Below are 12,479 nucleotides of genomic sequence, written 5' to 3'. Positions count from 1 at the left end.
GCGCTTAATTGTGGATTTACCACACTTGCATCATAATCCACCATTTGCTACTAATCTGGATATTTCATGTAAAAATCATTTGCTTCTAAATCAAACATTTCGAAAGTTTCATGAGTGCCTCCATACAGTGGCTTAATCATTTAACAGATTAACTCTTCCAAGTCTGCTGTTTGCCGATGATAAGCAGGAATCTTAGTGAGACGGCAGTGTGAGAATTTAAACCGGGTGACCGCGTCTTCTCAATTTTTTACAGAGTATCCCTCAACACAATATTGAAAGTTGTGAAAAAATAAGTAACTAATTTCTCAAGCATACATTAACAACAATGCGGACTTTGTCATTCCAAGTCAGGAGTGATGGCTCAATCTCTGCGAGTTTCTAAACCAAGCGCTGCATAGCGCCCAGAGAGACAACACGTGACTTCTCGAAAAGTGAAAGTAATATGTTGAGTCAACTGACAAACATACTAAAAAGCCGAAGTACCTGCTTTACAAGCAGTCAAGCTGAACGGCTGAAGCAGGGCGTCTCTGTTCCTCTACACAGTGCGTCATCTAGCTCCAGCTAGTAGACAGTGGTCACTTGGAGGAGACCTGCCGCCTTTCTATTGCCATGGACTCTCAACTCGAGACGGTAAAGCTTGCCCTTCATGTATATCCTTTGTCTTTGTTTCTGTGTCGGGCAGAGAGTGTTCATTCCCCATCCTTCATCTTCGATGGGTTTCAGCGCCCACGCCGCAGGTGCAAATGTGTTTTTTTTTCGAAGGATTTGAATATGTGGAGAGATCAATGACCAGACGTCCCGGATTTCCCCGGACAGTCCCGGTTTTTAAAGGACTGCCCCGGTGCCACGACGCTTTTGTTCATTTTAAATAATGTCCCGGTTTTTGAGCCACAGATCAGGTCAACTTTCTAATGCTTTTGTTAATTTTAAATAAAAGTCCCGGTTTTTGGGACAAAGGTAAAGTCAACCTGCAAATCAGACGTGAAAGTTATGCTTTCCTTTCACATGCACCTCTAGAGCCTTAATTGATTGAACGAGCAATTTATTAGTTTCTGTCCTCTGCTGCCTGCTCTCATGTGTATCCGTGTCACACACACAGACGTTTACTGGACAGGCACATTATAAAAGTGAGACTAAAGGCTCAAGTCCTACTTTTATATCTAACTGTCCCGGTTTTTTCTTTTCAAAACCTGGTCACCCTAAAGATCATGCAACTAACAGTGGCGGCTGGTGGATTTTAAAAGTGGTGCGTTTGGATATATTACAGACCCCAGTATAATGTGCACGCAAGGCGAGCGAGCCCGAACTGAAAGAGTGGGTGCATGAGGAGAGAACCTGATAACGCGTCCAGCCCTTATAAATTACCTGTACCTGGACACGTTGGAGGTCGGTGAATCTTTTAGCCGGGTCGGGCTCTCCTCATCCTAGAATAGTCGGGTCACTTAGATCAATAATCAATAACTATTGTAATCGGTAATCAATACTCAATTAATAGATCAATATATCACATCAGAAATCAATAACAGTTGATATTTCGGCGCACCATGACCTTTCAGTCATGAATAACCACACCAGTTTATTAAAAGTTAGTGAATTTATTTCCCTATATTAACAAAGCTAGCACAATGTATATAAGTCTCAAAACCAAATGATATATGTATATGAACATTACTAGCTGTCCATAGCGGCGGAAGAAACGCAATCTACGCAAAATCTGAATAATGATACACTCAGTTATGGCAATACAAATCACTAATATGACTAACTGTATTTGACTAATTTCATACATTGGTCAGCATAACAAGATTTCAATTTAGCATGGTGCATCGAATGAATACCTCGACTAACCTCTAATTAGCATTGGCATGTGGGGCTTCATGCAAAACGAATTTAGTCAACACAAAATTTGGAAAACTTCTAGCTCAGGCCCTATCAAAATATCAGTTGGTACCTAAAAGGAAAAACACAATGCATAATACAATTATCCTTTCATATTTACCAAATACAATCAGCATTCAAGAAAGTCTTCGTCCTTCAGGTACCGGTTTGATCAGCATGGGGCAGATTTCAAAGGGGCAAAGTTAAGGGCAAACTTCCTTGCAGCGGCAAGGAAAATGGGGCAAAATTACTTCATGGGCAAGATGGGGCAAATCAAAGTTAAAGTCTCTAGGGTGAAAATTCTTAAAGTCTCTTTCTCTAGAATAGAGAAAAGGGCATCAGGGTGTCGTCCAAAATGGAGTCTGGCATCTGGCTTCAAATTGGCGTCAAGGAAAAAAGGGCTGACTTCTCTTTGTCCAGTGGGTTTAAGTAAGAAACATTCCAAATTCTGCAGGGTCTTCCATTGGAGGGTTCATAGGTTGGCTTCAAATTGTCCAATGAAAATGGTCTTTTACTAGCGCTCATTTATGCATACACTGTCCTTGGAGCCTTGGAACACAAGTTGTAACATGGTTTGCCAATTATTTTTGGTATCTGTACCTTCATTGTCCACACCTGCAGAGACTGACCTTGTATCAAAGGGGATGAAACCGGCCTAGTACGAAACCTTTAAGATAAGTGTATTAGTCATCTCTGCTGGAAAAATACAACTTCAAGCAAGAATATATGTTTCATTAGTTCAAGGAAAAGCCACGCAGTTAGAATTTGAGACCAGGCAACTAGGCCAAAGCCTTTACTAAATTTAAGCTAAGCAAACAGTTTCAAATAAGAAATCATGGCATACATTTGCAATTATGGCGGATTACTACATTTTCAATTCTTCATGATTAATAAAGCTCGTTTATAATTATGGCGAACTACCCCGAGGGCACAATTTCCCTCGTACATTATTTTCCTTACTAAAATCACACTACATTATATGCTTTTGGATACATGATATGTGAATATATGTTGGACCCTCTTTTTCTGCGTCATCAAACCCTTACCCCCCACCCCCCACCCCCAGAAGAATATTGTGAAAAAAAAGAGGATTGAAATGGTGGTCTTTACATTTGTGAATAATTTTGAACAAAAGCTGTCCAAATTAATACTGTTAATGCACAAGATAACATTAAAACCAGGTCAAAAAATGTGCAATGCATAATAACTAATTGGTCCGACTAGGTTAATATATGCCTTTCTCTGAATGCAGAAAAGAGAGACCCAGTACAGAGGGGCCCAAATTCATTGAGTCCAGGAAGCCAACTGCTACTTCCCCGAAGCACTGCTGTAATTAAACCATTGGCTGTTTAGAGGGATAGTATTTCCTCACCACCAGGGGGCACTAAAGAGGTAGCTCCATGGGGGTAACCTGCTTATCACAGAAAAGTGAATGGGATCAAATGATTCTACTCCATGTGGGCTGGCTAGGCCTATCATCCCTCTACATAGCATACTGGGTGAAAAAGAAATGATCCCTACAAACTCACAATAACATCTTCAACCGAAAAATCTGATAAAACTGAACCTGAAGATCATGGAAGAGGACATTATGGTGAGTTTGTTGCTTCTCTAGGCACCATAAGACTTAAAAACAGCACAGTTGGATCAGAATTTCTAAATAATTAATACCAGGTACTGGGGAAAAAAAACACGCACCACTGCTCTCCATCCACCTCTCAACCCCGCTCTGAGCAACACAACCTTTCATAAATAAGCAGTGAATAAAAATAGAGGTAGGTGAACCAGCAAATTAACAGGTAGAGCTGAGATAATAGTTGGGTGTGGCTATATCAACCTGTGCACTGGCAGGGCCTTGAGAATGTTTGAAATGTAAGCCTGCAACAAATATAAGTTCAAAAAAGTTAATTTCTTCACCTCTTAGAAGTGTGTCACCTTAGTACATCAGATTTGGGCAGCATTTATTTAAGTTAGTTTTTTTTGTGTAAGTTTATTGAGGAGTACATGTCAATATACAAACTGTGTTAAATAGAGAAACAATAAATCAAATTATGGCCATATATGAAAAATATTATGAAATATTAACTTCTCAGATTTCTAAACACAAAAAACATTATACATATATCAAAAAATGCAATAGATGAGATTATTTATAAGGCATCCATCTGCGCATTAACTCTTAGAAGTAGATCTATAAAAGAAAATCTGGAAAGAAAGAATTATGCAATATGTATTAAACCATATATTATAGGTTGTTAGAAGATAGGCGAAATAGTAATATCATACAAATCCACATATATAACATTTCAAATGGAGATATTCCTACCTAAAGTTAGTTTTTAATCATGAACTGAAATACATTCCTGCCGTTTCCCTAATGATAATGCTATTAGTGAATTAAGAGGCATGTCAGGGGTCATGTGTGCTATACTTGCATCTTAGGATCTTATTTTAGATCGAGCAACACAAAAACTATTAAACTCAGGAGTTATTTGTTGCCATACTTCCCAAACTCACGTATGTGAAGGTGCTCCCATATGTGATAATGAACAAAAAAGAAGCTTGGTGAAATAAAGTATTTGTCTAGGGTCACACAATCTGTTCACACAGGGATGCTGGGATTGAACCCAGATTTTCATGTTTCCCACTGTGCAAATCAACTTCTAGATGGGTATCACTTCCTGATATCAAAGGTTAATGCATAATGCTTTGAGGATGAGAGAAGAGCTGATGAGAGGTTAAACCCACAGTTAAGTTTTGACAGTTATACATAGTGTGAACTTTGCCAGGGAGATAAGTGTGCTTCACAACAAACAGACACGAGGGCTCATATTTATACTTTTTTTGCGCTGCATTTGCGTCACTTTTTGACGCAAAAGCGGCACAAACTTTCAAAATGCACTTATATTTTGTAAGTGTGCCCTCTGCTGTGATGTGACTGGTGTAGCTTGTGCCTTCAGAACGAACGCACTCACCCAGCCCAGCACATGCCCACCAAGCCACAATTAAATTCTAACCCCCTTTTCAACCATACAAAAGCATAGATTTGGAGAAATACATTATCCAGCAGAAAGTAGCTATTATTTTCCAACCTCTTGATGTTTCGTCTCCACTTTTTTGTCTCTTTTGTTAAGATAGTAGGGCAATGGCCATTGCACCCATGAATACCAGCCGCCAGTGGCTTCTGAACATTAACCGCTTGGGTCCCCTGGATGTAACCGTGATGTCCTGGGCAGCACCACTCGGGTGCCCAGGATGTAACCATTACGTCCAGATACCGGCCCTCAAGGGAAGCGCTAGCGCTCTCCTGGGGACCTTGCACCCCCTCCCCTGGGCAGGGATGGAAGGGGAATAGCTTCCTATTCCATCCCTGCCCCCCCCCCCCCCCATCCTCCATGGTGTTTGATGACGATCGCGCACTAACCTCATCAGTGGCCTACCCCGATCTGAGCAGAAATGCAAAGGCATTTTTTCCTCCGATCACGTGGAGGGGCGAGAGAGGCATGAAAGGACAGGAAAGGCCTTTTCTCTCCTTTCATGTCTCTCAGCATTTCTGCTGCCCTACACCAGGGAATTAAAAAAATACATATTTACACATAAGGGGCAAGGACCGCTCCCCAGGGGGGCAAAATATTTTTAGGCCTTTTCTGCCCCCCCGGGGGCAGATCGACCTATTATAATTAGGCCGATCTGCCCCCAGGGGAGTGGAGGGGGGGCAGAAACCCCTAGACACCATGTTTTATTCTTTTTGGTTATTTTATTTTTTTATAGGTGGGGAGCGACCCCTTAGGCAAGGGGCACTCCCCTGTGGGGCAAAGTGTCTTTAGGCCATTTCTGCCCCCCTTGGGAGCAGATCAGTCTATTTTTATTAGGCCAATCGGCCCCAAGGGGGGCTGAAACCACCAGACACCAGGGATTTTAATTTTTTTGCACCCATTTCACGCAAAGGGAGCGACCCCTTAGGCAAGGGTCGTTCCCCTCGGGGGGAAATCTATATTAGCCCATTTCTGCTCCGTTCGGGGGCAGATTGGCCTATTTCTGTTAGGCCAATCTGCCTCTGGGGGGGCAGAAACCACTTAGGCACCAGGGATTGGTGTGTGTGTATGTGTGTGTTTTGTTTGGTGGAGCAGCCCCTTTGGCAAGGGTCACTCCCCATGGGGGCACATTACTATTGGGCATATCTGCAGATCGGCTTATATTTGGAAGGTCCATCTGCCCCTGAGGGGGGCAGAAAGCCCACCATAGATCTGGGAAGATTTCTTTTTCAAAATAAGAGGGTGGGGGTATGGCTATACCCCCACCTCAAATAAATGGGGCCAAAGTTATTCTGCCCACCAGTGGGCAGATGGGGCAATTACCCCCAATCCACATACGGGGAGGCAGAAAGTCTGCTAGATGCCAGGGAATAAAAAAATAAATAGTGGGGTGGTGGCTACCAACCAGTATGGGCCTGGTAATGCCCCCACCCCAGCTGATGGGGGTAACAGTCTTCCAGCTCTTCCCCTGCACACTAAAACATCTTATCCCTCCGCAAGCAAGAGGACATTTGATTATTATTCGTCGTTTTGGTTTTACATTTGTGCCCTGAGAGCTTGGCTAACTCTCACAATCGTCTCACTTGGAATGGTGAGGGCTGCACTTTTTGAATTTTGGGACGCTGCCATGTAGAAAAATCCACAAGACCTAGACACATCTGAAAACTAAACATCTGAGTGTTTCCAGGGTGGTGTGCTTCACCTGCACCGCATACCATTTTCTTACCCACATTGCCCTGCAAACCTCCAACTTTGCTGAAAATCACACGTTTTTCCCACATTTTTGTGATGGAACCTTCCAGAATCAGCAGGAATCCACAAAATTCCTACCACTCAGTATTATCTCATCTATACCGATAAAAATTCTGCCCCACTTGTCAGCTTAAAAATGTTTTTTTTTCAAACCACCCTTTTGGACCCGCTTTGGTTCCCCATCAATTTTAACATGTTTTTGGCTCTTCCCTGTCACAGGCACTTGGCCCTCCTACACAAGTGAGGTATCATTTTTACTGGGAGACTTAGGGGAATGTGGTGGGAGGAATTTTGTCCCGGTGCAGTGATCCAACACAGAAATGTGGGAAAAATGTGATTTGTTTAGCTAAATTTGAGGTTTGCTGAGGATTCTGGGTAAATAAGATACTGGGTGATCCACGCAAGTCACACCTCCCTGGACTCCCTCGGGTGTCTAGCTTTCAGAAATGTCTGCGTTGGGTAGGTTTCCCTGTATGGCTGCTGAGTCCAGGAACAAAAACGCAGATGCCCCCTGCAAAAACAGGTAGTTTTGTATTTGATCATTTTGATGTGTCCAGATAGCGTTTTGGGGCATTTCCTTTTGCGGCACTAGGCCTACCCACACAAGTTAGGTAACATTTTTATCTGGAGACTTGGGGGAGTGCTGGGTGGATTAAATGTGTGGCTCCTCTCATATTCCAGAACATTCTGTCACCGAAATGTGAGGAAAAAGTGTTTTTTTTGGCCAAATTTTGAGGTTTGCAAAGGATTCTGAGTAACATAACCTGGTGAGAGCCCCACAAGTCACCCAATGCTAGATTCCCCTAGGTGTCTAGTTTAAAAAAATGCACAGGTTTGGTAGGTTTTCCTAGGTGCCGGCTGAGCTAGAGATCAAAATCCACAGCGAGGCACTTTCCAAAAAACACGTCAGTTTTCAATGTAAAAATGTGATGTGTCCATTTTACATTTCCTGTCGCGGGAAGTTCGGCCTACCCACGCAAGTGAGGTACCATTGTTATCGGGAGACTTGGGGAAACACAGAATAGCAGAAGAAGTGTTATGCCCCTTGTCCATCTCTCCATTTTTCCCTTCCAAATGTAAGACAGTGTGTAAAAAAGACGTCTATTTGAGAAATGCCCTGTAATTCACATGCTGGTATGGGGACCCCAGAAATTAGAGATGTGCAAAAAACCACTGCTTCACAACACCTTATCTTGTGCCCATTTTGGAAACACAAAGGTTTGCTTGATACTTATTTTTCACCCTTTATATTTCACCAAATGAATTGCTGTATACCCGTTATAGAATGAAAACCCATTGCAAGGTGCAGCTTATTTAATGGCTTTGGGTACCTAGGGTTCTTGATGAACCTACAAGCTCTATATATCCCCACAACCAGAAGAGTCCAGCAGACGTAACTGTATATTGCTTTAAATAATCTGACATCGCAGGTAAAAGTTACAGAGTAAATAGTGGAGAGAAATGGCTGTTTTTTTTACCTCAATTTCAATATTTGTTTATTTTAGCTGTTATTTTCTGCAGGAAAACCTTGTAGGATCTACACAAGTGACCCCTTGCTGAATTCAGGATCTTGTCTACTTTTCAGAAATATTTAGCTTTCCAGGATCAGCATTAGTTTCACACCCATTTCTATCACTAACTGGAAGGAGGCTAAAAGCACAAAAAATAGTAAAAATGGGGTATGTCCCAGTAAAATGTCAAAATTGTGTTAAAAAATGTGTTTTGCTGATCCGAGTCTGCCTGTTCCTGAAAGCTGGGAAGCTGGTGATTTTAGCACCACAAATCCTTTGTTGATGCCATTTTCAGGGAAAAAAACATAAGCCTTCTCCTGCAGCCCTTTTTCCCATTTTTTTTTAAATAAAAAACTACATTTTTGCTGTATTTTGGCTAATTTCTTGGTCTCCTTCAGGGGAACCCACAAACTCTGGATACCTCTAGAATCCCTAGTATGTTGGAAAAAAAGGACACAAATTTGGCATGGGTAGCTTACGTGGACAAAACATTATGAGGTCCTAAGCGTGAACTGCCCCAAATAGCCAAAAAAAGGTCTGCCAACCCATCAGGATCTGTGATCGTGGTGGTGGTGGGGGTCCCCTGGTGGTCCAACCACCATGGTTGTAAATGGGCAGTCGGACCACCAGGAGTGTGGCAGTCCATCCGCCACCACGGGATTGGCAGTCCTTGAACCGTCAAACTCATAATGACCACCTTAGTCTGTTTTAAAATAGTTAATTGGCCACTGCGACGTCGGCGGCGAGGATTGCCATAGCAACCACAACATACGACTCTGGGAAGTGCCCCGGGGGCACTTCCCAACACAAGGACCCGGTCTGCATCGGTGGCGACTTCTGGGTGAAGGGGGCGGCGGCCGCAAACAACTGGGATATAATCCCAGACGAATGCAGAGACGGGTAGAGAGAAGAGGAGACAAGGAGCAACGCAGAAAGACAGAACAGCAACGAGGAAGAAGGACGGAGACCCGAAAAGCAGGAAGAGGACAGGAGTGGCCCAATGACGGGAGGAAAAGACACGGAGGAGCCTGTCCCAGGAAGCAGAGACAACGCGCTAAAGGAGGGGGGCGGTGGGGACAAAGACCGTGTAGAGCAGGAAGGAACGGAGGATCAGAGAGGGGAGCCCAACACCAGACAGCCTAGCCACGTCCCTGGAGGGGCATGGCTGTACAAGGTACAGTCTTATTTTTATTAAGTACCATGAATGGGATAAGGGGTAAGGTAGGGGTGAGCACACTGGCACGAGCACATGAGTATCCGATAGGAGTGACACCGGGGTAATCACTCCTCACGTCCACCCACACCTCCCTCCCCTGGTAAACCCAGTGGTTGAGAGAAGGACTAAGAAAACACACTTACCTGAAACCTGATCTTTCTTTCTTTTTCCCTTCGTCCTGAGGCAACCCCAATCCCAGCAGAAAGTCAATCTAGAAGACGTCCCTAGAACGGAGGAAAACAAAAGAAGAATTGAAAATACTTTAAGTGACTGTAACGACCAACCTATACCGAAACTATACCTATAAAAATAAATGGGATACCCAGTTAACCCAATCCTACCTGAGTTGTTTATCTATCTACTATGTAACACCCGTATTGTGCTTACAGCCAAAAAGTGGCCTTACTTTAAAATATCTTAAAGGGTTAATGCACCTACTGCAGAGATCATTGTCTGCCCAGCAATTTTGAGGGAATTACAATAGTTTTAAAATAACTTTAGTGGCTATGGGAGAGTTTTGTGCTTTTGTCCAGTCACATCTTTTATTCAAAAGTAGCATAGATGGTTAATATGCCTGCTGCAAAGCACATAGTGTACCATGCTGATCATAGATTTTGAGTTTATTTAGCTAGGTGTGTGGGCTACTGCTTTTGACACTGGGATCATTTTCTTACTTCCAGTTCATACAGTTGTAAACCTTCTAAAATACACAGTGGTCTATTTACCAGCATCAAGGAGCTGAATGCAAATTGTAAGTGATGGGTTTAGATCCTTATTGTTTTTTTCCTCAATCTGTTGTTTATTCTAAGATTGTAAGGAAGGATTCCTTTGAGAAGTAATAAAGTCTTGTTAGTACAGACAACCACAATCACCAAGTTACATTTTATATCCTAACTTTGTGTTTCTCCTGACCGTTCGCTCTTAACATATAATGTGTACAAGTATGGCCAATATGTAATTTTTACACCTTATAAACCAAATTGTCTTACATTACATTTCCTCTATGTGAATTTATACTATTGTGCCTCTGTGTGTTACGTAAATGTTCATTGCATTGGCCTCTAGGTGTTAGGCTTGACCTGACTCTCAGCCAAAGTTATTACTTCGACAAAAAAGAGCTGATGATCCCTTAGCTCAGGCCTTTGTTTTGTGAACCACTAGAAGTGAAAATAAAAAAGCCATCTCACTGCCTATATGTTACTGCTGTGGACAGAATGCAAACAAGGTGCGTGCACTGCTGAATTATGGCCAAGTGTCAGAGAATGATACCAGGATTTATTCATCATGTTTCCCTGGGTCAGCCGGAAATAGCTGCCAGAAGTATAATCCGGCAGGATCTACCTTCTTTCCAGCACTGCTTTCGATGTGTTCCACCTCAGACAGTAGAAAAACCAGGAAGTAAAGTTAAAACTCTCCCCGCCAACTGGACGCTGTAATAGAGTATCTTATTCACACTACTTCCTCATTTTTTCTCTTGCATCATGATGGAAACAAGAAAGGGAGTGGGATGTTTGCCAGGCTTCAGCTACGGGGCTCATGCCAAGATCAGGCAAAGGAGGGAGATAGGCTGCACAATACTTGTAGAGCCCCAGGAGGAGGAAATTGTTTCCAGTTGCTTCAGGGCTGGCACGTTCGCGGAAGTATGGCTGTCTGTGTAATGCAATGATACATAAGTAAGAATGTACAGTTAGTCCCCGAGATGCCTGTGGATGATTAGGTTGGGTGGATCAGTGTCCTTTCCCCTGTGCTGGTGTGCCTTTAAGGAGGAGACTAGTGTCTGTTCATAATGCATGCATGGAAACTGATAAAGACAGCTACTGTGCATGTGCACCCGTACCTTTTAGTAGTGTTTTTCTTGTTTCTTCGACTAAATTAAATAGATATCAGGATTGTGTTCCTTTCCAGTAGAAGGAGAAGTCAAATTAAGCCCTTCACTATCTCTACTGTTTATAAGTAAACCTCCAGCACATCTATGGTTGGAAGTTCAGGGACATGTGAGGTCTTGTGCTTTCTGGTTCCTTGGGCCAGGCAGCATCTGAGACCTCTTTATATGCCTCTCCTGAAGTATTGGAAGCCTGTTTTTATGAGTTAGGGGTAGATTCCAGTAACAGGATTGGTAAGATTATATCTATTGGGTTAGTTGAATCCAGTTTCATTGAAAAGAGGATTTCTGCTTCATTTGTGACTACCGAAAATAGTGACCACACATGCTAACTTGAAAAGGTGATGAATAACACTACTGGATATGTCAGTTCAAGACAAATAGATAAACAAGAAGAAAACAAAATCTTCCAACTGTAAACTTTGGCAGCAGTACTTCAAGCATTGTTGCACTTTCCGTTGTCACTGTCTCAACAACACGTTTGTGTGGCAGACAATAAGGTGACAATGTCTTATAAAAACAGACAAGGAGGAACAAAATCTTCATCCCTCCACCTGATTCTACAGAAGATTGGGATATGGGCAGAACAATGTTTTCTTTCTCTGTAAGGAGCTGAGAATAACAATGTAGCAGCAGACAGCTTGAGTACAGTTTTTCTGTCATCTTAACGTCAGTAATTCCACAGACATTTTATATAATACGTTCGGGGAACACTTGCTGCATTTGTTTCCTTCACGAGATGACACTCAGTATCTGAGAATCTTTTCTCTGTTTCCAGTTCCAGGTGGTTATGGAGTAGACTTCCTATCTGCACCTTACAGTCTTCATGTCCTCTATGCTTTTCCTTCTTTTCCTGTTATCCTTTTGCTGCATCTAAAGATGCAGGTGAGAGAAACATAGGTGATAGCAGTTCTATCCTTTTGGCTTTGCAGAGTAAGCTTTCCAATGGTGAGGTCCTTGGTTCAGTCATCCCTGTGGAGAATCATACTATCACCATTTATTCTTCGCGAACCAAGGTGCCTTTATCTGTCCAAGCTTTTTCTGATGATCTTGAGGTTGAGAGCACTGGGCTTCAGAGTAGAGATTTCAGGGGATTTAGCTGTAACGTAAAGTAACATACTGTAAGGTGGATTTCTGGAGTGCTGCTTGTCACCCATGAGGGTATCCAGGCACTGTAATTATTCAGAAATCCAGGCATCTTGTAG

At 42.6% G+C, this 12,479-nt stretch overlaps 1 protein-coding gene across 1 annotated transcript in view; it reads left to right on the top strand.

Moving 5' to 3' along the window:
• Positions 1 to 484: 484 nt before the first annotated feature.
• LOC138300242 (caspase-7-like) overlaps positions 485 to 12,479 on the top strand; it is a 231,587-nt gene continuing 219,592 nt past the window's right edge. Inside the window, exon 1 of the mRNA XM_069239327.1 lies at positions 485 to 630. Coding sequence (XP_069095428.1) covers positions 610 to 630 — 21 coding nt within the window. The 5' untranslated portion in view covers positions 485 to 609. The remainder of the gene's footprint in view (positions 631 to 12,479) is intronic.

The sequence above is a fragment of the Pleurodeles waltl genome, chromosome 6, assembly GCF_031143425.1.
Source record: "Pleurodeles waltl isolate 20211129_DDA chromosome 6, aPleWal1.hap1.20221129, whole genome shotgun sequence".
NCBI lineage: Eukaryota > Metazoa > Chordata > Amphibia > Caudata > Salamandridae > Pleurodeles > Pleurodeles waltl.
The sequence above is the reverse complement of the archived record's forward strand: the minus strand, read 5'-3'. Positions and strand labels throughout refer to the sequence as shown.